We start from the raw sequence: 25,739 nt of genomic DNA, 5'->3' as shown, positions 1-25,739 counted from the left end.
ACATTACCTCAGGTTTCTTTCCCTTAAACATACAGACCCTTGTGTCAGGAACAGCGGGGTCTTCTGTGGGGTGTGGTATGGTATGCCGGCGGTCAGGCTCCCGGCGACCAGCATACCGGCGCCGGGAGCCCGACCGCAGGCTTACCGTCAGTGTGGCGAGCGCAAATGAGCCCCTTGCGGGCACGGTGGCGCGCGCCACGCTATTTTATTCTCCCTCCATGGGGGTCGTGGACCCCCATGAGGGAGAATAAGTGTCGGTATGCCGGCTGTCGGGATTCCGGCGCCGGTATACTGTGCGCCGGGATCCCGACAGCCAGCATACTGAAGACCACCCCTTCTGTGATATCTAACACTTCTTTTATTGCCACAATCATGTACTGAATACTCTTAGCCACTTTAGGATGTAACTTGGCATCATTATAGTCGACAATGGAGTCGGAATCCGTGTCGGTATCTGTGTCTGCTATCTGGGTAAATGAACGTTTCTGGGACCCTGAGGGGGTCTGAGATTGTGACAAAACATCTCCCATGGATTGTCTCCATGCTTGGTTCTGAGCCTCAGATTTGTCCAACCTCTTGTGCAACAAAGCCACACTTGTATTTAAAACATTCCACATCTCTACCCAATCAGCAGTCGGCGGTGCCGACGGAGTCGCTCCCTCATTCTGTTCAGCCCCCACCACAGCCTCCTCCTGGGAAGAGCATTAAGCCTCAGACATGTCGACACACGCGTACCGATAACCACAAACACACTGGGCTATAGTGGACAGACCCACAGTAAGGCCCTTCAGAGAGACAGAGAGGGAGTTTGCCAGCTCACACCCAGTGCCTCACCAGTCTGAAAGAATTAAATAATGCCCCAGACCTATAAGCGCTTTTATATAATAGTAACCAACACCAAATTGCTGTGCCCCCCCCCCCTTGTTTTTTGCACCCTGTTACTTGTGACAGCAGTGAAGGGCCAGGAGCAGCGTCTCTGCAGCAAGCTGTGGAGATAAAATGGCGCTGGTTAGAGCTGGAGGACGAAGCCCTGCCCCCTCAATGGTGCGCTTGTGTCCCGCTTTTCTTTATACTGGCGGGGGTCTGTATACAGTGCCTATGCACTGTATACCAACTTGCCAGTCTCAGTTAGAGGTTTTATTGCTGCCCAGGGCGCCCCCCCCTGCGCCCATGTAGTGCCTTGTGTGTGTGGGAGCAATGGCGCGCAGCGCGACCGCTGCACGGTACCTCAAGGAAGAACTGAAGTCTTCTGCCGCCTCTGAAGTCTTCTTGCTTCTGCTACTCACCCAGCTTCTTACTTCAGGCTCTGAGGGGGGGACGGCGGCGCGGCTCCGGGAACGAACAGCTAGGCTATACCAAGTGATCAGACCCTCTGGAGCTAATGGTGTCAGTAGCCTAAGAAGCAGAGCCTTTGAACTCACAGAAGTAGGTCTGCTTCTCTCCCCTCAGTCCCACGAAGCAGGGAGCCTGTTGCCAGCAGTGCTCCCTGAAAATAATAAACCTGACAAAAGTCTTTTTTAGAGAAACTCTGTAGAGCTCCCCTAGTGTGTGACCAGTCTCCTCTGGGCACAGAATCTAACTGAGGTCTGGAGGAGGGGCATAGAGGGAGGAGCCAATTCACACCCATTAAAGTCTTAAAGTGCTTATGTCTCCTACGGATCCCGTCTATACCCCATGGTCCTTTTGGAGTCCCCAGCATCCTCTAGGACGTAGGAGAAAAAAAAAAAAAAAGCTGCCTCAGCAGAATAACGAAAAATGAACCGGAACTAATCCGGGGTGATGAGGATGGCCGTGACCCACTCCTGCTTTAGACGTCCGAGTACAAGTGGTAGGAGAGCAATCAACGCAAACACATAAACCTTTGGGAAGGGCCAAGTAGCTACCAGAGCGTCCACCAGAAACGTGCCTGGATCCAGAGTTCAAGATCCGTACTGAGGAAGTTTGTGACTGTCATGGGAGGCCATCAGCTCTATGTGCGGCCGACCCCAGCGAGAAGGTCTGGGTGAAGTGACCATTCTCCGGAATGGACGTCTTGTCGACTCACAACGTCCGTCTTTCAGTTCTGTATTCCGTGGATGTAACTTGTCGACAGAGCCGGGAGGGAGCGTTCTGCCTCACGGAGGATGTGACCGACATCTTGCGTGGCGGCCTGACTTCTGGTGCCGCCTTGATGGTTGATATAAGCGACCGCTGTCACGTTGTCTGTCTGGATTCGGACAGACTTGCCGAGAAGAAGAGGGCCCGCTTGGCAAAGAGCTCTGTATATTGCTCAGAGCTCCAGGACATTGATGGATAGAGTCGCCTCTTGAGCTGACCAAAGAACCCTGGAAGGAGTGACTGCCCATGACTGCTCCCCAGCCCCGTAGGCTGGCGTCCGTGGTCAGAATGACCCAGTCCTCGATCAAGAATGGGCGGCCCATTGTGAGATGGGACGACTGAAGCCACCACAGGAGTGACAGGCGAGTTTCCCTGGACAGTGAAATCCGGCTGGACCTGAGATGGAGATGTGACCTGTTCCAGCGATTAAGCAATTCCAGTTGCAGAGGTCTGGAGTGAAATTGGGCATACTCCACCATGTCGAAACAAGAGACCACCTTGCCTAGGACCCCCACGCAAAGATGAAGGTCCAAAGAGGATGTCACCCGTAAAGGGGAGAGACTCTAAAAATTTCTTAGAGTCATTATCTGCTCTCCAGGAGCGAAGCCACAAGGCAAGCCTAGCCACCACAGAGACCGCAGAGCTTTTGGAAGCAAATGTACCCGAATCTATAGCTGCCTCGCCCAGGTAAGTGCTAGCTTCTCTGATATGGTCCACCATGGAGAGTAAATCCGAGCATCATGTCCCAGATTGGAGGCCATCCGTTAAAGCATCTGCCCAACTACCGATGGCTAAAGACACCCAGGCCGAGGAAAATGCAGGACAGGTAGCTGCGCTTGCATTAGTAAAGATTGTCTTGAGGAATTGGTCCAAGTTTATATCAGCTGGATCCCATAAATACGTGACATCAGAAATAGGCAGGGTGGTTGACTTGACCAATCTGGCCACATGAGCATCCACGGGAGGAGGTGTCTCCCACTTCTTTTGTTCCTCTTCCGGTACTGGATAGAAGTTAAGAATGTGGCGAGACACCAGAAATGTCTTATTCATGTGTGCCCAGGGTTCCTTGAAAGCAGAGCTCAGGTGAGTAGAGGGAGGAAACACTGCATGATCCTTCTTACGTTTGAAGAAAGGCGTCTCAGTATCTGCAGGTGCATCCGTATCTTAAGACAGCCTTGATGAGAACATCCACCCTGGTCTGCATCATACGGTCGTCCTGAGACTGAAGGGTATCATCCCCCGCGGTCTGCAAAGAAGCATCCTCATCTGAGGAGGCGTCTGACTGGGATTCCTCCGTTAGTGAGAGGACAGAAGATCCTCGGTAGGACTTCTGACAAATGGTAGAAGAAAAAAAATAAGATTTTACTTACCGATAAATCTATTTCTCGTAGTCCGTAGTGGATGCTGGGGACTCCGTCAGGACCATGGGGATTAGCGGCTCCGCAGGAGACAGGGCACAAAAATAAAGCTTTAGGATCAGATGGTGTGCACTGGCTCCTCCCCCTATGACCCTCCTCCAAGCCTCAGTTAGGATACTGTGCCCGGACGAGCGTACACAATAAGGAAGGATTTTGAATCCCGGGTAAGACTCATACCAGCCACACCAATCACACCGTACAACTTGTGATCTGAACCCAGTTAACAGTATGACAAACGTAGGAGCCTCTGAACAGACGGCTCACTACAGCAATAACCCGATTTTTTTTTTTTTTTTTTTGGTAACAATAACTATGTACCAGTATTGCAGACAATCCGCACTTGGGATGGGCGCCCAGCATCCACTACGGACTACGAGAAATAGAATTATCGGTAAGTAAATTCTTATTTTCTCTAACGTCCTAAGTGGATGCTGGGGACTCCGTAAGGACCATGGGGATTATACCAAAGCTCCCAAACGGGCGGGAGAGTGCGGATGACTCTGCAGCACCGAATGAGAGAACTCCAGGTCCTCTTTAGCCAGGGTATCAAATTTGTAGAATTTTACAAACGTGTTCTCCCCCGACCACGTAGCTGCTCGGCAGAGTTGTAATGCCGAGACCCCTCGGGCAGCCGCCCAGGATGAGCCCACCTTCCTTGTGGAATGGGCCTTGACAGATTTAGGCTGTGGCAGGCCTGCCACAGAATGTGCAAGTTGAATTGTGCTACAAATCCAACGAGCAATCGTCTGCTTAGAAGCAGGAGCACCCAACTTGTTGGGTGCATACAGTATAAACAGCGAGTCAGATTTTCTGACTCCAGCCGTCCTTGAAATATATATTTTCAATGCCCTGACAACGTCCAGCAGCTTGGAATCCTCCAAATCGCTAGTAGCCGCAGGCACCACAATAGGGTGGTTCAGGTGAAACGCTGACACCACCTTAGGCAGAAACTGAGGACGCGTCCGCAGTTCTGCCCTGTCCGAATGGAAAATCAGATATGGGCTTTTATACGATAAAGCCGCCAATTCTGACACTCTCCTGGCTGAAGCCAGGGCCAGTAGCATGGTTACTTTCCATGTAAGATATTTCAAATCCACCGATTTGAGTGGCTCAAACCAATGGGATTTGAGAAAATCCAAAACTACATTAAGGTCCCACGGAGCCACTGGGGGCACAACCGGGGGCTGTATATGTAGTACTCCTTTTACAAAAGTCTGGACTTCAGGAACTGAAGCCAATTCTTTCTGGAAGAAAATCGACAGGGCCGAAATTTGAACCTTAATGGACCCCAATTTGAGGCCCATAGACAATCCTGTTTGCAGGAAATGTAGGAATCGACCCAATTGAAATTCCTCCGTGGGGGCCTTCCTGGCCTCACACCACGCAACATATTTTCTCCAAATGCGGTGATAATGTTGTGCAGTCACCTCCTTCCTGGCTTTTACCAGTGTAGGAATGACCTCTTCCGGAATGCCTTTTTCCCTTAGAATTCGGCGTTCAACCGCCATGCCGTCAAACGCAGCCGCGGTAAGTCTTGGAATAGACACGGTCCCTGCTGAAGCAGGTCCCGTCTTAGAGGTAGAGGCCACGGATCTTCCGTGAGCATCTCCTGAAGTTCCGGGTACCAAGTTCTTCTTGGCCAATCCGGAGCCACGAGTATCGTTCTTACTCCCCTTTGCCGTATAATTCTCAGTACTTTTGGTATGAGAGGCAGAGGAGGAAACACATACACTGACTGGAACACCCACGGTGTTACCAGAGCGTCCACAGCTATTGCCTGAGGGTTTCTTGACCTGGCGCAATACCTGTCCAGTTTTTTGTTGAGGCGAGACGCCATCATATCCACCTTTGGTTTTTCCCAACGGTTCACAATCATGTGGAAGACTTCTGGATGAAGTCCCCACTCTCCCGGGTGTAGATCGTGTCTGCTGAGGAAGTCTGCTTCCCAGTTGTCCACTCCCGGAATGAACACTGGTGACAGTGCTATCACATGATCTTCCGCCCAGCGAAGAATCCTTGCAGCTTCTGCCATTGCTCTCCTGCTTCTTGTGCCGCCCTGTCTGTTTACGTGGGCGACTGCCGTGATGTTGTCCGACTGGATCAACACCGGCTGACCCTGAAGCAGGGGTTTTGCCAGGCTTAGAGCATTGTAAATCCCTCTTAGCTCCAGTATATTTATGTGAAGAGACATCTCCAGGCTTGACCATACTCCCTGGAAGTTTCTTCCCTGTGTGACCGCTCCCCAGCCTCTCAGACTGGCATCCGTGGTCACCAGGACCCAGTCCTGTATGCCGAATCTGCGGCCCTCTAACAGATGAGCACTCTGCAACCACCACAGAAGAGACACCCTTGTCCGTGGCGATAAGGTTATCCGCTGATGCATCTGCAGATGCGATCCGGACCATTTGTCCAGCAGATCCCACTGAAAAGTTCGTGCGTGGAATCTGCCGAATGGAATCGCTTCGTAAGAAGCCACCATCTTTCCCAGGACTCTTGTGCATTGATGCACAGACACTTTCCCTGGTTTTAGGAGGTTCCTGACAAGTTCGGATAACTCCCTGGCTTTCTCCTCCGGAAGAAACACCTTTTTCTGAACCGTGTCCAGAATCATTCCCAGGAACAGCAGACGTGTCGTCGGGGTCAATTGAGATTTTGGAAAATTCAGAATCCACCCGTGCTGTTGCAGCACTACTTGTGATAATGACAGTTTTGCACCACGAACCTGAGGTACCCTTGATGTGAAGGGCAAATTGGGACATGCAGGTAAGCATCCTTGATGTCCAGGGACACCATAAAGTCCCCTTCTTCCAGATTCGCTATCACTGCTCTGAGTGACTTCATCTTGAACTTGAATTTTTGTATGTACAGGTTCAAAGATTTCAGATTTAGAATAGGTCTTACCGAGCCGTCCGGCTTCGGTACCACAAATAGTGTGGAATAATACCCCTTTCCCTGTTGTAGGAGGGGTACCTTGACTATCACCTGCTGAGAATACAGCTTGTGAATGGCTTCCAATACCGTCGCCCTGTCTGAGGGAGACGTTGGCAGAGCAGACTTTAGGAACCGGCGAGGGGGAGACTTCTCGAATTCCAACCTGTAACCCTGAGATACTATCTGCAGGATCCAGGGGTCCACCTGTGAGTGAGCCCACTGTGCGCTGAAATTCTTGAGTCGACCCCCCACCGCCCCTGAGTCCGCTTGTAAAGCCCCAACGTCATGCTGAGGGCTTTGCAGAAGCCGGGGGGGCTTCTGCTCCTGGGAAGAAGCTGCTTGGTGCACTCTCTTACCCTTTCCTTTGCCTCGGGGCAAATATGACTGTCCTTTCGCCCGCTTGTTCCTATAGGAACGAAAGGACTGCGGCTGAAAAGACGGTGTCTTTTTCTGTTGGGAGGGGACCTGAGGTAAAAAGGTGGATTTCCCGGCTGTTGCCGTGGCCACCAAATCCGATAGCCGACCCCAAATAATTCCTCCCCCTTATACGGCAATACTTCCATATGCCGTTTGGAATCCGCATCACCTGACCATTGTCGCGTCCATAAACTTCTTCTGGCAGATATGGACATCGCACTTACTCTCGATGCCAGAGTGCAAATATCCCTCTGAGCATCTCGCATATAAAGAAAAGCATCCTTTAATTGCTCTAAAGTCAATAAAATACTGTCCCTATCTAGGGTATCAATATTTTCAGTCAGGGAATCCGACCAAACCACCCCAGCACTGCACATCCATGCAGAGGCGATGGCTGGTCGCAGTATAACACCAGTATGAGTGTATATACTTTTTAGGGTAGTTTCCAGCCTCCTATCCGCTGGATCCTTGAGGGCGGCCGTTTCAGGAGACGGTAACGCCACTTGTTTTGATAAGCGTGTGAGCGCCTTATCCACCCTAGGGGGTGTTTCCCAGCGCGCCCTAACCTCTGGCGGGAAAGGATATAATGCCAATAACTTCTTTGAAATTAGCAGTTTTCTATCGGGGTTAACCCACGCTTCATCACACACTTCATTCAATTCGTCTGATTCAGGAAAAACTACAGGTAGTTTTTTCAGACCCCACATAATACCCCTTTTTGTGGTACATGCAGTATCAGAGATATGCAAAGCCTCCTTCATTGCCGTGATCATATAACGTGTGGCCCTACTGGAAAATACGTTTGTTTCTTCACCGTCGACACTAGATTCGGTGTCCGTGTCTGGGTCTGTGTCGACCGACTGAGGTAAAGGGCGTTTTACAGCCCCTGACGGTGTCTGAGACGCCTGTACAGGTACTAACTGGTTTGCCGGCTGTCTCATGTCGTCAACTGATTTTTGTAATGTGCTGACATTATCGCGTAATTCCATAAACAAAGCCATCCATTCCGGTGTCGACTCCCTAGGGGGTGACATCACCATTACCGGCAATTGCTCCGCCTCCACACCAACATCGTCCTCATACATGTCGACACACACGTACCGACACACAGCAGACACACAGGGAATGCTCTTATCGAAGACAGGACCCCACTAGCCCTTTGGGGAGACAGAGGGAGAGTTTGCCAGCACACACCCAAGCGCTATAAATATATAGGAACAACCCTATAGAAGTGTTGTCTCCCTTATAGCAGCTTAATATATCAAAAAACGCCAAAAAAGTGCCCCCCCCTCTCTGTTTTACCCTGTTTCTGTAGTGCAGTGCAGGGGAGAGTCCTGGGAGCCTTCCTCGCAGCGGAGCTGAGCAGGAAAATGGCGCTGTGTGCTGAGGAGATAGGCCCCGCCCCCTATTTTGGCGGGCTCTTCTCCGGTGTTTGTGAGACCTGGCAGGGGTTAAATACATCCATATAGCCCCAGGGGCTATATGTGATGTATTTTTTAGCCAGAACAAGGTATTCTCATTGCTGCCCAGGGCGCCCCCCGCAGCGCCCTGCACCCTCCGTGACCGCTGGTGTGAAGTGTGTGACAACAATGGCGCACAGCTGCAGTGCTGTGCGCTACCTCATGAAGACTGAAAAGTCTTCTGCCGCCGGTTTCTGGACCTCTTCACTTTTCAGCATCTGCAAGGGGGTCGGCGGCGCGGCTCCGGGACCGGACTCCATGGCTGGGCCTGTGTTCGATCCCTCTGGAGCTAATGGTGTCCAGTAGCCTAAGAAGCCAATCCATCCTGCACGCAGGTGAGTTCACTTCTTCTCCCCTAAGTCCCTTGTTGCAGTGAGCCTGTTGCCAGGACTCACTGTAAAATAAAAAACCTAAAAACTTTTTCTAAGCAGCTCTTTAGGAGAGCCACCTAGATTGCACCCTGCTCGGACGGGCACAAAAACCTAACTGAGGCTTGGAGGAGGGTCATAGGGGGAGGAGCCAGTGCACACCACCTGATCCTAAAGCTTTATTTTTGTGCCCTGTCTCCTGCGGAGCCGCTAATCCCCATGGTCCTGACGGAGTCCCCAGCATCCACTAGGACGTCAGAGAAAAGAAGTTACCAAAGAGGTGGTAGTAGACTCTCCTATGTAGAGGCACTCTGTGTATAATTAGTTTGTATCCATATTTGGTTAGACACAATGTAATAAAACTTAACTTTTAATGTTTAATTATATAAAACAGGGGTACTTAGACTCCCAAATATTAAAATGGCAAACTAAAGAGAGAGTCTAAACATAAACACATAGACATACATGAACTAAAATTGTACAGGTTTGTGCTGTCTCTTCTAGATATCCGTCCAGTTCTAAAATTGAATCTCGGGATATTGGTTGAAAGATATATTAGAGATAGACAAGGCCTTGAGGCGTATTTTGAGGTTCTGCTGCCCTGTATGTGCTTTCGTAGTGAATACGGGGTGAGAGACCCTTACTCACGCCAGCCAATGAAATTCAAAGATAGTGCCAGGGTATATATGGTTTGTCTCATTCATTTCTGCTCTTGGCTGATGACATCAAGTCAGTGCAACCAAAGAGGAAACTACTAACGTTCAAAAGCCCTGGTATTGAAATGAGAGGAAGAGTGAGAGGGCAATGGTGTTCCGGCTTTGACAATGCTAAATTCCTTTGTCGTATAAACAACCCTTTATGAAGCTAAGAACACTGTACGCTGTTTACTTAAGAAGTACCGTAATGGTACGCTAGTTGCGTAACGATCGCTCAGCCGTAGGCGAGACGCTCAAGCGTCACGTTCGCTCACGGCCCAGGGATCACAGGACACGTTATTGGTTATGTCTAGGGTAATGATTCGCTATGGCGTAGCTTACGCTCGAGACCACGAGGAGGTCACCAGCGATGCAGACGCTCACAACACTATACCTTTATGTTAAAACCTTATACCAATGAAATACACTGAATACCTTAATGTGAGTACAGGGTGTAAGTGCAACCTTGTGTAACCTGACTATCTACAAAGCTGCTTGAGCGTCACCGACGCTCAAGTGAACACTTATCACTATAGAAAATACACAGATACTGGTTTAGGTTCCAAGGCCTATTAACTGTATTATGTCTAATATACTTGTAAAAGGGGATAACAGTACATATGATACACTACAATATAACAGAGACTTCCTAACCACAGAACTAAACAATAAATACAAAAAGACAATACTACGCTGACCTAAATGTAATACAATACAATACTATCTAATACAATACAATACTAGCCTAGTCTAGGGGAGATATGAGAGAACAGAACAGAGAGAGAGAGAGAGAGAGAGAGATGAGATGAGAGAAATTGGCTCACAGAAAGACAATGATAACGGAGAGAAACTTACGCACAAAGGGTATGATCGCCTGCGCCTCGATATCCAGCTCCCGGCTATCAGCAGATAACCGTTGATGAGAGAGTGAGAGCTGGATGTGGTCGGCCTGCCTATTTATGCCCCACACACAATGCAATCTCCTGGTCCTACAATCCCATTGTCCATTGGCCGAAGGAATTCGGCCCTGCATCATAACAAAAGGTCATAGGGTGATTCATACAGGTGGGCTGTGACGATTTCCAACAGCTCAGGTGGGTGGGAAACTGGGTTTCCCGCCGCATACCCGAGTATGTGTAAATAATAGAAATGGACATAAACTTCTTATGTCCATAACTATTCGCACGAGCGATTAATACGCTCCAAACCAACACCGGAATATTGCTAATTAAATACTCTTCCGATGGGTACCAAACACTGCTGTATGATTCCTGTTAGACCCTTTGTACGATATAAAGAGGGATTCCTCAGCTCTGGGACATTGTATTTTAACCAAACTTTCAGAATCTATCAAAGGGACCATGATCTATAAACTACATTAATTGTGAACATTTGTAACGAATGAGTCGCACGCTACGACTACATAAACTCTACCGTAAATACGCATACCGCGCCTGCGAGTGCACGTTATTGCGGGTATGCGAATCCACGGGAGAGCGCATGCACGCGCAGCGCGGACCAGTGTGCGGTGCAAATATGGCAACGTGCATTGAGACATTTTTCTGACTTTGACAGTCCACCCTTTGGCAGTCAATAATAACTGCCACAAAACATTTAAGGAGAAAAATGTAAGTCAGGGGTTAATTGATTTCCATGGTTGGGTAGGGGAGGAGAGAGGAGAAGGTGTGAAGAGGGTATGACCTAGTGAGATAGCAGAAGCATGTGTGTATGAATCCATGTTTGGGGGGTCATGTATCATCGTGCCGTACGTGTTGTAAATCAAGCTTCGAGGTATTGCGAAGTATACATTTGAATTCCTTCTTATCCTGTGGTACAGGTCTGTGGATGGGCTGTCAAACTCTACCGAGCTCATTTCGGCTGTGGTTGTAACAAAATGGGGATGCACATTTTAGTTGATGATACATGAATGGGGGAGGTATGTGGTTGCTGATATCTGTGCCTGTATTCCCTATCGTCTATGTGTGTCGTTACCTGAGGGTTGTAGAGATGAAGATAAAGAACACTTACGAAAAATGCAATGATATTCTATGTCAGGGAAATGTACATCTGTTGTTGAAGTTGTGTTCGGTATCTGTTGAGAGTCGTCTTCTTTGCGCTGTTTTGCTCCTTAGGCATGAGCAACAAGCTTTGTCAGTGCCATCAGATTTACAAAAATGGTGGGCTAGCGTGAGTTTAAAAATACTAGGGAAACTGGGGATCCATGGCAAAGTTCATCAAGTGTCCATATTTAAAGTTGTCAAATCTTCTTCTTTGGTGCTTGTCTGTTGTCTGTATACATCTCGTCTCGTCAGCTTCCTCGTCCAAGGGGGTCTTTGTATCTTGGAAAAAGGCAGAAAAGCAGGTGAAAGAAACGGACCGTATAATCGCATTTTCATCACATTCTGGTTTCTATCATTGGGTCATAAATCAAATCCAGGTTAATTACAGTTTCCTCACTCCTCAAGCTCATCACTTTTGTACTTTGTTTGCACCTCATTAAAGCCTGCCCGCATCTAAATATCAATCCAATCGATATAACGACACCCAAGATACATAGTAGAAACTTTCCAACATCCATTATGACTCCTTGAGCCCAGTCTCCTAAACCGGAGAACCAATTTCGCGGGTTCAACCATGACACCCAACCAGTCAGCTCATTACCTACAGCAGCAAGGGTGAGATTGTGTTTTCGACGAAATTCCCACTTCAATTGGAGAATATCGTCCATCTTTTGGTCTATGACCTCTACCGGATCCTCGGTGCTATTTGTGATATACGTGCAACACTTTATGCCGTACTGTGTTGCCAATGTAACACAATATCCGCCTGTTACTGCTGTAAGATAATTAAGAACCATCCTATGCTGAACTAGTTCTGTTTTGTAAGCTTGAAGTTCTCTTCCAGTGTATCTAAACGTGTCATCATACATTTCAGTGATATTATCTAACAAATTGGCGAGTGCGGAAATGTATCTATAATTCATCACTCCTCGAGCGGTACGAGTGAAATCTAACGCTACCAGAACCTGAATCCCGGTGGATTCATGGATAAGATCAGAGGCCGGATGCTCTAACCTTTCTGACAGTTGTCTTTTAACTCGGTGCTCGTAATGAGTGTGAGTATAAGGAGCTTGGGCACCACGGTGTATGTCTTTCATTTTGTCATGTGTAACAGTCATCACTTCAGGCAATACTTTTCCAATATAACACAATCCTTCAGAGTTTGGGGCAAGCCATTTGTACGCCTTTCTCCCGCATATGAAATATGCATCATCGGGGAGAACATAAGGGACGGAGAAGGACATGACCATGTTACAAACCTTCCAGGTGAAATCTCCTGACCCTAATTCTTCCAACTGCTTAATGCACGTATCGGTTTGTACGATATGTGCACAGTATCCTGGTGATACCTCTCCAACTCTAGTAATCCTATTTCCTAAGGTATATCGATACCGGAAAGATTTTCCTCTACTGGCTATGTGGCGTACGAGCTCTGTATCTGTAGGCATTCTATCTGCTCTGTGTGAAAAGGTCATGGTAAGGTTGCTCCATGACACTTCCCAATTTCCCGGTTTTCTGGGATTGGAGATGTTAAAACATAAGAGGGACCTATCCACATGGTATTGGTGGAGCTTCAAACTAGGAGGGCTGGAGATATTAAACCTCCGGTCCACCGGTCTCCCACCACTTAGCTCAAGTACCTCCCCTAACGTTAAAGGAAATGGTACTAGCCCTGATTTGCTGTGACCCTGAGGTACTTGAGAGCATACCCAACAATCTGTTTGGTTTAACACGTTACCCACTAAGGAGTGATAGTCACTCAATGGATGCCGGTCTATATGGATATTAAAACTAGATTGGCATTTCTTTATGCATCCATCTTCAACCAGATTATCACAGAGCCTACAGATACAATTTTCTTCAGCTAACAATCCATCACAATTTCTTCTATCGGATCGTTTTCTGATACTCGCCTTTGCTTGTTGGTTTGGTTGATCTTGGAAAACTACGCCTCCATCATCATAATCGGAACCCATTCCAGAACCTCTTTCGACCTCTATGGTACTCTCGCCGGAACAGACTGCTCTGGTCAACATCATGGTTAACATCAAAATCCGGATCACAGTCTCTTGGGGCAAGTCCATCTTTGAGGAGGAAATAGAGAAGAATGAGGAGGGGGAAAAAGAAATTTTAAGGGAGAGGGGCTGGGAAGTGGAGAAAAACAATAAAAGGGAGAAGGGAGTCGACAACTGCTTTCGGTCTTCAGGGCTCAGGTGCCGCCTCAATCCTCCTGGAACAGACACTCCAGTGATACAACCTCTACCGTCTGTTCCTTATCGCGGGACTTCTCTGGATCAGCAACCTTTTTGCAGTGGGATGAATGGACCCAAGTCTCTCTCTCAGCAACCTTCAATGCTGTGGTGCTAGTCAATAAGACCTGGTATGGTCCTTCCCATCTATCAATAAGACAACCTGAGCGTAGAAAATTTCGTATCATTACATAATCCCCAGGTTCAATGTCATGACAATTACTATCTGGTAAATCAGGAATCACCAACTTCAGATTATCATTTTGATTCCTCAACTGTTTACTCATGTTAATCAAGTACTTTACAGTTACTTCATTGTTACATTTCAAATCATCCTGAGGGTTAATCATGACATGCGGTTGTCGACCAAACAAGATTTCAAAAGGAGACAGATTAAGAGGGGACCTGGGAGTGGTTCTGATGCTATACAAAACAATGGGTAAAGCTTCTGGCCACGTCAATCCTGTCTCTGCCATTACTTTACTCAATTTATTTTTAATAGTGCTGTTCACTCTTTCGACCTTCGCACTCGCCTGTGGACGGTACGGAGTGTGCAGCTTGCTATCAATACCCATCAATTTACACATTCCTTGAAAGACATCACCTGTAAAATGGGTACCCCTATCACTTTCAATGATTCTAGGGATACCATATCTACATACAAATTCCTGCATAATTTTCTTAGCTGTAAACATAGCGGTATTTGTAGCTGCTGGAAAAGCCTCGACCCAATTCGAGAAAACATCTATACAGACAAGTACATATTTCAAATTTCGACATGGGGGTAATTGAATGAAGTCAATTTGTATTACCTGGAAAGGGCCGCCGGCAGGTGGGATATGGGATGGTTCTGTAGGTATTGCTTTTCCAATATTCTTTCTCAGACAGGTAAGGCATGACATTGCTCTTTTACTCGCATGAGAGGAGAATCCTGGGGCGCACCAGTATGCTCTTACCAATTTGCACATCCCCTCCTTGCCTAGATGAGTCAGCCCGTGAGCTGCTTCAGCCAGACATGGAAGGTATGTCCTGGGGGCCACTGGTTTACCATGTCCATCCGTCCAGAGCCCTGAGGACTCCTGGCCATATCCCTTTGCCTTCCAGACTGCTCTTTCCTGTGTGGAACACAAATTCTGCATCTCACACAACTTCTGTGTGTTGATGGTATTAAATACCATCAACTGTGTGGTGTTTGTCCGTGTGGGGGTAGCAGCTGCAAGCTTTGCGGCTTCGTCTGCTCGGCTGTTACCAAGGGATACTGGGTCTTGGCTATATGTATGTGCTTTACATTTGATAACAGCCACTCTGTCGGGTTCCTGTATCGCTGTTAGAAGCCTTTTTATGTGAGCTGCATGCGCTATCGGTGTACCAGCTGCCGTCATGAAATTTCTGAGCCGCCATAGGGCTCCGAAATCATGGACTACCCCGAACGCGTATCTGGAATCGGTGTAGATATTGGCTGACTTACCCTTAGCCAATTCACATGCTCTGGTTAGGGCGACCAGTTCAGCAACCTGGGCTGAGTGAGGTGGGCCTAGCGGTTCCGCTTCTATGGTGTCTTGGTCATCTACGACTGCGTATCCAGTACACAAGTCTCCCGAGTCTGACTGTCTGTGACAACTACCGTCCGTGTAGAACGTGAGTTCTGCATCTTTCAGTGGATTGTCACTGATGTCAGGCCTTGCGGTAAAATTTTGGGTCAAATATTCCATACAATCATGTGTATCTTCCTTTGCATTAAATCCTCCTTCCCCATCACTCTCACCTTCCACCCTTTGTGTCTGACCAGGCACACCTGGGAGAAATGTTGCAGGATTTAATGCGCTGCATCTCCTTATGGTGATGTTTACGGGGGCCATTAATGCCAATTCCCATCTCGTAAACCTTGCTGATGAGACGTGTCTGGTTTGGGCAGAATTCAATAAGGCAGATACCGCATGCGGTGTATGGATTGTGAGGTTGTGGCCTAGCACGACATCTTCGCTTTTTGTCACTAGCAATGCTATTGCCGCAACGCTACGCAAGCATGTGGGGAGGGATCGCGCTACTGTATCTAGCTGGGCGCTGTAGTATGCAATTGGCCTGCTGGCATCACCGTGTTTTTGTGTTAGTACACCTGCTGCGCACCCAGCACTTTCTGTTCCGTATAGTTCAAAGGGTTTCCCATAGTCTGGCATACCTAGTGCTGGTGCCTGCGTTAGGCACTGTTTGAGTCTCTCAAATGCTGTTTCAGATTCGTCTGTATGCGAAATGCGATCAGGTTTGTTTGAAGAGACCATTTCCTGCAAAGGTAGCGCCAATATGGAAAACCCTGGGATCCAATTACGGCAATACCCACACATTCCTAAAAACGTCCTGATCTGTTGCTGGGTTTGTGGCAGTGTCATGTCTCTAATGGCTTGGATTCTATCAGCGGTCAGGTGTCTCAGTCCTTGTGTTAGACAGTGTCCCAAATATTTTACCTTAGTTTGGCATAATTGTAACTTGTCTTTGGAAACCTTGTGACCTGTGTCTGAAAGATGAAACAGGAGCTGTTTCGTATCCTTCAGAGATGCTTCCAGTGAATCTGAACACAGTAATAAATCGTCCACATACTGTATCAATACTGATCCACTGTCTGGTTGGAAAGACTGTAAACAATCATGCAAAGCCTGAGAAAATATACTTGGACTATCTATGAAACCTTGGGGTAACCGAGTCCACGTGTATTGGACTCCTCTGTATGTGAATGCAAACAAATATTGGCTGTCAGGGTGCAGAGGTACCGAAAAGAAAGCGGAGCAGAGGTCAATAACAGTGAAAAATTTGGCAATGGGAGGAATTTGCATTAGGATGACAGCTGGATTAGGCACTACGGGGAACTGACTCAACTATTTTGTTAATCCCCCTTAGATCCTGCACTAGCCTGTAACCCCTCCCCCCACTCTTTTTAACAGGGAAGATGGGACTATTTGCGGTGCTGGACGTTCTTACTAGAATGCCCTGTTGTAGCAAGCGCTCTATTACGGGAAAAACTCCTAGCTCCACCTCTGGCTTCAGAGGATACTGTGGGATTTTTGGAGCTATCCTACCATCTTTTACTTGCACAACTACTGGAGCTACGTTTGCCATTAATCCAGTGTCCTGTCCATCTTTTGTCCAAAGTGACTCTGGTATCTGAGATATCATCTCTTCTACTTGGGATGGATTCCTATTTGTCATAATGGAACGTGACATTAATTTTGATGGGGAGTCTAGCATGTCTCGTACTTCCTGAGCGTGATTCTCAGGAATGTCCAAGAATACACCTTCAGGGGTACAATAAATGACGCAACCCATTTTACATAGTAAGTCTCTCCCCGGGAGATTAGTTGGTGCCGATGCAGCCAGCAAAAAGGAATGCTTGGTATGCAAAGGCCCTATTGTAATCTCGGCTGGTTTGCTAACAGGGTAGTGCTGGACTACTCCTGTTACTCCCATGGCTGGAATTGTCCTACCAGTGGTTCTCATGCCCACTGTCGAATTTATCACTGACTTGGCCGCCCCTGTGTCTACAAGAAAGTTTAAAGTTTTACCAGCTACATTGATTGCAATTTCTGGTTCGTTTCCAAGACTAGCAATCAACTTAACTGGCTGCAGATTACAGGTATGGCCACACCCCTATTGGGTATGCTGACCTCCCTGAATCCCGCTGGCAGCAACTACTTGTGAGGGAGTTAGCTGGGAACTACCAGAGGCATGCCAATCTCTGTTCGGGGGATATCTTTTTGTTTCCCCTGTATGTGGCTCAAAACTCCGCCTCTGTGGACCCTGCTCCCAATGTCGTGTGTTGTGTTGTTGTCTAGGGGGTTGAAAAGATCTTTGTACATTCTTTGTTCTACATTCTCGTGCAAAGTGTCCCGGTCTGTTACAAGAAAAACATGTTATTACACTTGCCTTACCCACAGGATTCGGTGGTACATACGCAGGCTGCCTTGTGGTCAGCGCCTGTATACTTACGGACATCAACTTATCACTTTGCGATTCCCTGTGCCTAGTGATGTTTCTGTCATGATCAATAGCAGCCTCTCTCAAGCCGGACACTGACAGACCTCGCCAGCACGGTTGCGTGGTCTGAACCCTAGTCTTTAATGTTTCCTTTAAACCATCCATCAGTACGGATACTGCTACTTCTCGATGGTTTGGGTTGGTCTTAATGTCTTCTATACCAGTGTACTTTGCCATTTCTAATAGTGCCCGGTGAAAATATTCTGTTGCCGTTTCGGACTCCTTTTGCTTAATGGAAAATATTTTATTCCATTTAACAACGGCTGGGAAATACTCCTTTAGCTGTAAATTTATCCTTTTTACATTATCCTTGTTGTACACGTCTGTAAGCGGTACATCTTTATCCAATGCACAATCAGCTAAAAACTGAGTTGCATCAACATTGGAAGGTAAACAAGCTCTTAGCAGTATCTGCCAATCCTTGTTGTTGGGTTCTACAGTGTTACCTAGATCCCTGATGTATTTTTGGCTAGCAACTAAATCCTTCCTGGGGTCAGGAAATTCGGACACTATTGTTCTTAATTCCATTCTGGAAAATGGAGTGTACATGGCAATGTTCCTTATGGGAGTGGCTCCAGACACATCTGTTTTTCCATTGGGAACTGCTATTACCCTTACAGGAGCAATTCTAACAGCCTCTTCCTGTGTAGATTCTACAGCTTGTTGTGGTACAATTGTTTCAGTGTAGTGCATGGTGCCGTACTTACCCGTTGACACGACCTCACCTATCCCTCCGCTAGGGGCTTTCACTAATCTCGTGGGTGTCGCTGTGCCTACTGTGGTCTCTGCTATGGTGGCTGCAAGAGAGAGAGCTGAAATTGTTGCTGAATCGTCTTCTTGATCACACTCCTGAGGAAGGTTCAAAACAGGGTACATCTTGCACGGGTTAATACTTGCATGAGTTATTTGGTTAACATCATTAACATTTACAGGGTTACTAAGAGTTTGTGTTTTACAACCCAGTGCGTTTCTCTCCGCAATCAACTTCTCTCCTGCAATGTATGGTGGAGGAGGAGCTGTGGCAATCAACTTCCTGACTGCCCCAGATCCTGCCGCCAGAGCCAAACCTCTCTGTATCTCACCTTCCTGGTGCCATAACTGTAAACAATCATGATGTTGAATTCGTCTCTTTGTTGATTTTACGAGACATATCCTCCTCCTTAAATTTTGTAACACTTCTGGACTAAAGCTACCTATTCTTGGGAACTTGTCCCTGTCTTGTACAGTCATTCTCTCCCATTCATCACATAAAGATTCGGTGTGAATTCCATATTTTTCACACATTACATATCGTGCCGACCCAACTGGTCGGTTCACAGAATCAACCTGAACCAGGGTTGATCGCCCCCTACCTGAACAAATGGCCCCCATAATCTGCAGGCGTTGCTTATTCCTCCTTGAATATCAAGGCTTTCAGCGAACCCTTACAAACAAACCAAGATGTCCTTGGGCAGGCCGGCGGTGGTGGTTTATCAAGTACCCCACTTACTTCTCGCCCACGTTGGCCTGTGCTGCAATCACTGTAGCCAGAGCTGCTGTACCCAACCTAGGGCCCCTGTGAACCTTTATTTACTGGAACATATGAGGGTTACCCGCAGGACACTTACTCTTTCCAGTAAAGTTGGGGTTGTTAGATAGTTCCTGAGTGACCAGCGAACTTCCCTTCCAAAAATAAAAAATTACACAAATCACGTCAGAATGTACAGATAGCGTTTGTGACCACTTTACTCTAATGGTATTAGGTCAGATTACTAACTACTGCACACAATTACGTGCGGTCCAATCGTTCAGTACACGAGCACTACTTGTCATGTACTGAAAGATCAATGGAATCTATGTTTCCGGCTGCGATTCCTTCAGCCAGAGCTTGTATGGCCTATATGGGTTCTGCACCAACACCCCAGGCGTTGTGCCACTGGACTTTTATAGCGGACCTCTTTGTTACCTTATGACCTCCTGGTCTGTTACCTTATGACCTCCTGGTCTTGTTACCTTATGACCTCCTGGTCTTGTTACCTTATGGTCCGCTATACTCTAATGCTCAAATATTATTTAACCAGGGATGCCTCCCTAGCCACCGTATATGTCACTTACACGTATGTCCCTTGACGAGTACCCGGCTTTCCTTTTGGTTCCACCTTAAAGTTATATAAACTTTTGTATACAAAACACACTCACTCAACACATGTACACTTTTGTTTCTATATCTATTTCTGCGCAGAAATTTGTCTTTAGCCCAAGAGTGTTACCAATTAGGAGCAGGATCTGTTAAACTAAATTTCAGATTTTCTAAAAATAGATTTGCGTTATTTACCGCTTCGCGTTATCTACCGCTGTGCGTTACTTATCGCCTTGCGCTAATTATCGCTTTGCGCTAATTCAACTTTTTCGTGACTTGAGCTACGTGAGCGTAACCGGACGCTACGTTGCGTAATGTACGCTGCGTGCGTCTGCCTTTTGGATTGCGTACGCTAGTCTTTGTTAGCGACACGTGTACGCAATGCAAAGGATCCACCGTAACACAATATATTTTTATCAATGTAAATGATCCCTGATCATCTACCGCAATCCACACTGACTGCCTTGTATCTCAGACAAACCGTGTGTTTGTTCTATACTTTAACTATTACCTCTACTATGAAATAACAGCAAATCTCTTTTTAGCACTTTCTATCAACTATAAAATTGGCAAACAGGAATAGTGATATACGAAAAATGAAACAGAAATGCAGATATATGTATGCGTGCGTGTATACGCAAGACAGAAGAGAAATAAAAGTTTTAAAAGACACAAGCGTTTTGTTCTTACTTCCGGTTACCGGGTTCCTTCAGCACTCTTTATCTAAGCGAAGCAGACGCTTATCCCGCCAGCACTGTGAGACAACCTCCCACCCTTTGCTGGGGGATAATGTCTGCTGATCTACCTAGTGCAGATGTGAGAAGTATAGGACGAGCCCGCAATTGACAATGCTAAATTCCTTTGTCGTATAAACAACCCTTTATGAAGCTAAGAACACTGTACGCTGTTTACTTAAGAAGTACCGTAATGGTACGCTAGTTGCGTAACGATCGCTCAGCCGTAGGCGAGACGCTCAAGCGTCACGTTCCCTCACGGCCCAGGGATCACAGGACACGTTATTGGTTATGTCTAGGGTAATGATTCGCTATGGCGTAGCTTACGCTCGAGACCACGAGGAGGTCACCAGCGATGCAGACGCTCACAACACTATACCTTTATGTTAAAACCTTATACCAATGAAATACACTGAATACCTTAATGTGAGTACAGGGTGTAAGTGCAACCTTGTGTAACCTGACTATCTACAAAGCTGCTTGAGCGTCACCGACGCTCAAGTGAACACTTATCACTATAGAAAATACACAGATACTGGTTTAGGTTCCAAGGCCTATTAACTGTATTATGTCTAATATACTTGTAAAAGGGGATAACAGTACATATGATACACTACAATATAACAGAGACTTCCTAACCACAGAACTAAACAATAAATACAAAAAGACAATACTACGCTGACCTAAATGCAATACAATACAATACTATCTAATACAATACAATACTAGCCTAGTCTAGGGGAGATATGAGAGAACAGAACAGAGAGAGAGAGAGAGAGAGAGAGAGAGAGAGAGAGAGAGAGAGAGAGAGAGAGAGAGAGAGAGAGAGAGAGAGAGAGAGAGAGATGAGAGAAATTGGCTCACAGAAAGACAATGATAACGGAGAGAAACTTACGCACAAAGGGTATGATCGCCTGCGCCTCGATATCCAGCTCCCGGCTATCAGCAGATAACCGTTGATGAGAGAGTGAGAGCTGGATGTGGTCGGCCTGCCTATTTATGCCCCACACACAATGCAATCTCCTGGTCCTACAATCCCATTGTCCATTGGCCGAAGGAATTCGGCCCTGCATCATAACAAAAGGTCATAGGGTGATTCATACAGGTGGGCTGTGACGATTTCCAACAGCTCAGGTGGGTGGGAAACTGGGTTTCCCGCCGCATACCTGAGTATGTGTAAATAATAGAAATGGACATAAACTTCTTATGTCCATAACTATTCGCACGAGCGATTAATACGCTCCAAACCAACACCGGAATATTGCTAATTAAATACTCTTCCGATGGGTACCAAACACTGCTGTATGATTCCTGTTAGACCCTTTGTACGATATAAAGAGGGATTCCTCAGCTCTGGGACATTGTATTTTAACCAAACTTTCAGAATCTATCAAAGGGACCATGATCTATAAACTACATTAATTGTGAACATTTGTAACGAATGAGTCGCACGCTACGACTACATAAACTCTACCGTAAATACGCATACCGCGCCTGCGAGTGCACGTTATTGCGGGTATGCGAATCCACGGGAGAGCGCATGCACGCGCAGCGCGGACCAGTGTGCGGTGCAAATATGGCAACGTGCATTGAGACATTTTTCTGACTTTGACAGCTTCATCCCCTATATATGATCTCATAAATAATACGAACATATAGACATAAAGATCATATGCGGGATAGTTCATATGCTTAGTGCAGATATAAAATTATCCTGGCAGGAAATTGTAAGTTAGTGTGATTAAAGCATGCACAGTATTTTCAGGCAAGGGTGATCCCACATATGCACTGTTATTAGACCCTGTTGTAAATGATATTTGCACATGCATTTGTTATCAGACCCTGTTGTAAATGATATTTGCACATGCATTCATATATAATGGATCAGAAGTAAATTTACTAGAGATAATATATCTGTGGCCATTAGAGCTGTAGAGAGATGCTCCATATATGATGCAGTCACAGTAAATCCTTGTCCTAAATAGAGTGCTGTTTCACTGCTCAGATACGCCCGATTACCAGTGTTACGGAGCCTCTCTCATTCACAAATTCTATCGGCGGGCACCATATTTAATCTCAGCTGCGGTCAGTGAATTAAATCTTAAAGCACATGAACACATACAAAGAACATAATTACAGCTGAATGTGACAAATAGCCCAATCTCAGCTGCAGTCATCGAGTTTAAAGCTTAACATACCTAGACACATATGGACATGATTTCAACTGTATGTGACAAAAAACCTAAAGCAGAGATAACTAGTGTTGAATAGTCAGGATACCGGACTGTTTGTTGAGGCAGAGGACACAATTTTGTCTTTCCTCACATGAACATATAAGAGAGTAACATTATTAGAATCAAAGCATATATGGTATATAAAGCAGAGGAGATCATTCCATGTCTGCTACAATTTTACAGATAGTCCTTGTCCTAACTAGAATGACATTCCACTGCTTAGCTACGCATCCATAATCAGTGTAAGGCAGCCTCTCTCACTGATAAGTTGTGCTAACGGCCGCTACCCTTAATCTTATCTGCAGCCAATGAGGTAAGCCTATAGCTCAAAAGACACAGAAGGCATATTAGTGACTATTTACAACATGAAGCCTATTGCAGAGACAACCAATATTAATTAGTCATAACGATAAAAACTGATGTGCATATAACCTGTACAGCGGGTCGCCCCATTTCCTTATAGGACTTGTGGATTGATGCGTTTGCCCACTCAATCAAAACTTTTTTACTCTGGAGCTGTCGGAATTACATTAGTGAGTATGACATGACTAGGCTGAAGGACCATGGTGTTCTGCTTTCTTACCACTTGGAGGCTATCCGTGCACTAATTCTATTTCGGTGCAGTAATATATGATATATATCACATCGCATGAATCATTGATTCCTATGATATACCCGGTGGTGGTGGTGTTAAATGTTTGGGCCCGTGGGACTGATTTTATGTTATATGATTTCATTTTGAACAGCTGTTTGTTCGCTGAAATCGTGAAAATTAATGAGGCTTGTCTTGAAAAAAGATTCTTGCTGTAGAATCAAAACGTCGACCCATTAAAGCCATTTAAGAAGTGTTGAAATACTGATTGGACTTTTCATTTGCGGAGTGTGCCCCACAGGCACACACACACACACACATAAAAAACATACATACATACATACATACATAGACACATACACAATGCTAGCGTCATAAAGTGACATTTGTGTAACGTGTTCTTCAATCATAACTGCTAGAGGACTGTCTCCGAGTTAGTTAGGTTTACTAAAGCAAGGCATCATTAAATTAACTTGATCTAAAACATACTTCATTTAATTTATGAAAATGTTCCCGCATTGGAGCTTCCACTTCTTGCTGTATTTGTAGTTTTAGCAGCTCCAGTTTCTGAGGTGACAGCACCTAGAATTTATACAAAAATCATTATCAACAATGATGATTAAAACCAAGATATACCAAAAGGTGTTAAAATAAGAATTTACTTACCGATAATTCTATTTCTCGGAGTCCGTAGTGGATGCTGGGGTTCCTGAAAGGACCATGGGGAATAGCGGCTCCGCAGGAGACAGGGCACAAAAAGTAAAGCTTTTCCAGATCAGGTGGTGTGCACTGGCTCCTCCCCCTATGACCCTCCTCCAGACTCCAGTTAGGTACTGTGCCCGGACGAGCGTACACAATAAGGGAGGATTTTGAATCCCGGGTAAGACTCATACCAGCCACACCAATCACACCGTACAACTTGTGATCTAAACCCAGTTAACAGTATGATAACAGAGGAGCCTCTGAAAGATGGCTCCCTAAACAATAACCCGAATTAGTTAACAATAACTATGTACAAGTATTGCAGATAATCCGCACTTGGGATGGGCGCCCAGCATCCACTACGGACTCCGAGAAATAGAATTATCGGTAAGTAAATTCTTATTTTCTCTATCGTCCTAGTGGATGCTGGGGTTCCTGAAAGGACCATGGGGATTATACCAAAGCTCCCAAACGGGCGGGAGAGTGCGGATGACTCTGCAGCACCGAATGAGAGAACTCCAGGTCCTCTTTTGCCAGGGTATCAAATTTGTAGAATTTTACAAACGTGTTCTCCCCTGACCACGTAGCTGCTCGGCAGAGTTGTAATGCCGAGACCCCTCGGGCAGCCGCCCAAGATGAGCCAACCTTCCTTGTGGAATGGGCCTTAACAGATTTAGGCTGTGGCAGGCCTGCCACAGAATGTGCAAGTTGAATTGTGTTACAAATCCAATGAGCAATCGACTGCTTAGAAGCAGGCGCACCCAACTTGTTGGGTGCATACAGTATAAACAGCGAGTCAGATTTTCTGACTCCAGCCGTCCTTGAAATGTATATTTTTAAAGCTCTGACAACGTCCAACAACTTGGAGTCCTCCAAGTCGCTTGTAGCCGCAGGCACTACAATAGGCTGGTTCAGGTGAAACGCTGATACCACCTTAGGGAGAAAATGCGGACGCGTCCGCAGCTCTGCCCTATCCGAATGGAAAATTAAATAAGGGCTTTTATAAGATAAAGCCGCCAGTTCAGATACTCTCCTGGCGGAAGCCAGGGCCAGTAACAGTCACTTTCCATGTGAGATATTTCAAATCCACATTTTTTAGTGGTTCAAACCAATGGGATTTGAGGAAATCTAAAACTACATTTAGATCCCACGGTGCCACCGGAGGCACCACAGGAGGCTGTATATGCAGTACTCCTTTGACAAAAGTCTGGACCTCAGGGACTGAGGCCAATTCTTTTTGGAAGAATATTGACAGGGCCGAAATTTGAACCTTAATAGATCCCAATTTGAGACCCATAGACAATCCTGATTGCAGGAAATGTAGGAAACGACCCAGTTGAAATTCCTCCGTCGGAGCACTCCGATCCTCGCACCACGCAACATATTTCCGCCAAATGCGGTGATAATGCTTCGCGGTGACTTCCTTTCTTGCCTTAATCAAGGTAGGAATGACTTCTTCTGGAATGCCTTTTCCTTTTAGGATCTGGCGTTCAACCGCCATGCCGTCAAACGCAGCCGCGGGAAGTCTTGAAAGAGGCAGGGACCCTGTTGAAGCAGGTCCCTTCTCAGAGGTAGAGGCCACGGATCGTCCGTGACCATCTCTTGAAGTTCCGGGTACCAAGACCTTCTTGGCCAAT

At 46.4% G+C, this 25,739-nt stretch overlaps 1 protein-coding gene across 5 annotated transcripts in view; it reads right to left on the bottom strand.

Annotated features, from left to right (window-relative positions):
- The window catches only part of CEP83 (centrosomal protein 83), a 256,578-nt gene that overhangs the window by 186,843 nt on the left and 43,996 nt on the right, over nucleotides 1-25,739 (bottom strand). For all 5 annotated transcript variants that reach the window (XR_010179502.1, XM_063927615.1, XM_063927612.1 and 2 more), the window contains exon 4: nucleotides 23,890-23,982. Coding sequence is in view for 4 of the 5 variants with exons in the window: in XM_063927615.1 (XP_063783685.1) it covers nucleotides 23,890-23,982 (93 nt within the window). In the remaining variant the exon portion in view is untranslated. The remainder of the gene's footprint in view (nucleotides 1-23,889; nucleotides 23,983-25,739) is intronic.

This window comes from Pseudophryne corroboree, chromosome 6, assembly GCF_028390025.1.
Source record: "Pseudophryne corroboree isolate aPseCor3 chromosome 6, aPseCor3.hap2, whole genome shotgun sequence".
Taxonomy (NCBI): domain Eukaryota; kingdom Metazoa; phylum Chordata; class Amphibia; order Anura; family Myobatrachidae; genus Pseudophryne; species Pseudophryne corroboree.
This window is presented reverse-complemented; position numbering and strand designations above follow the sequence as displayed.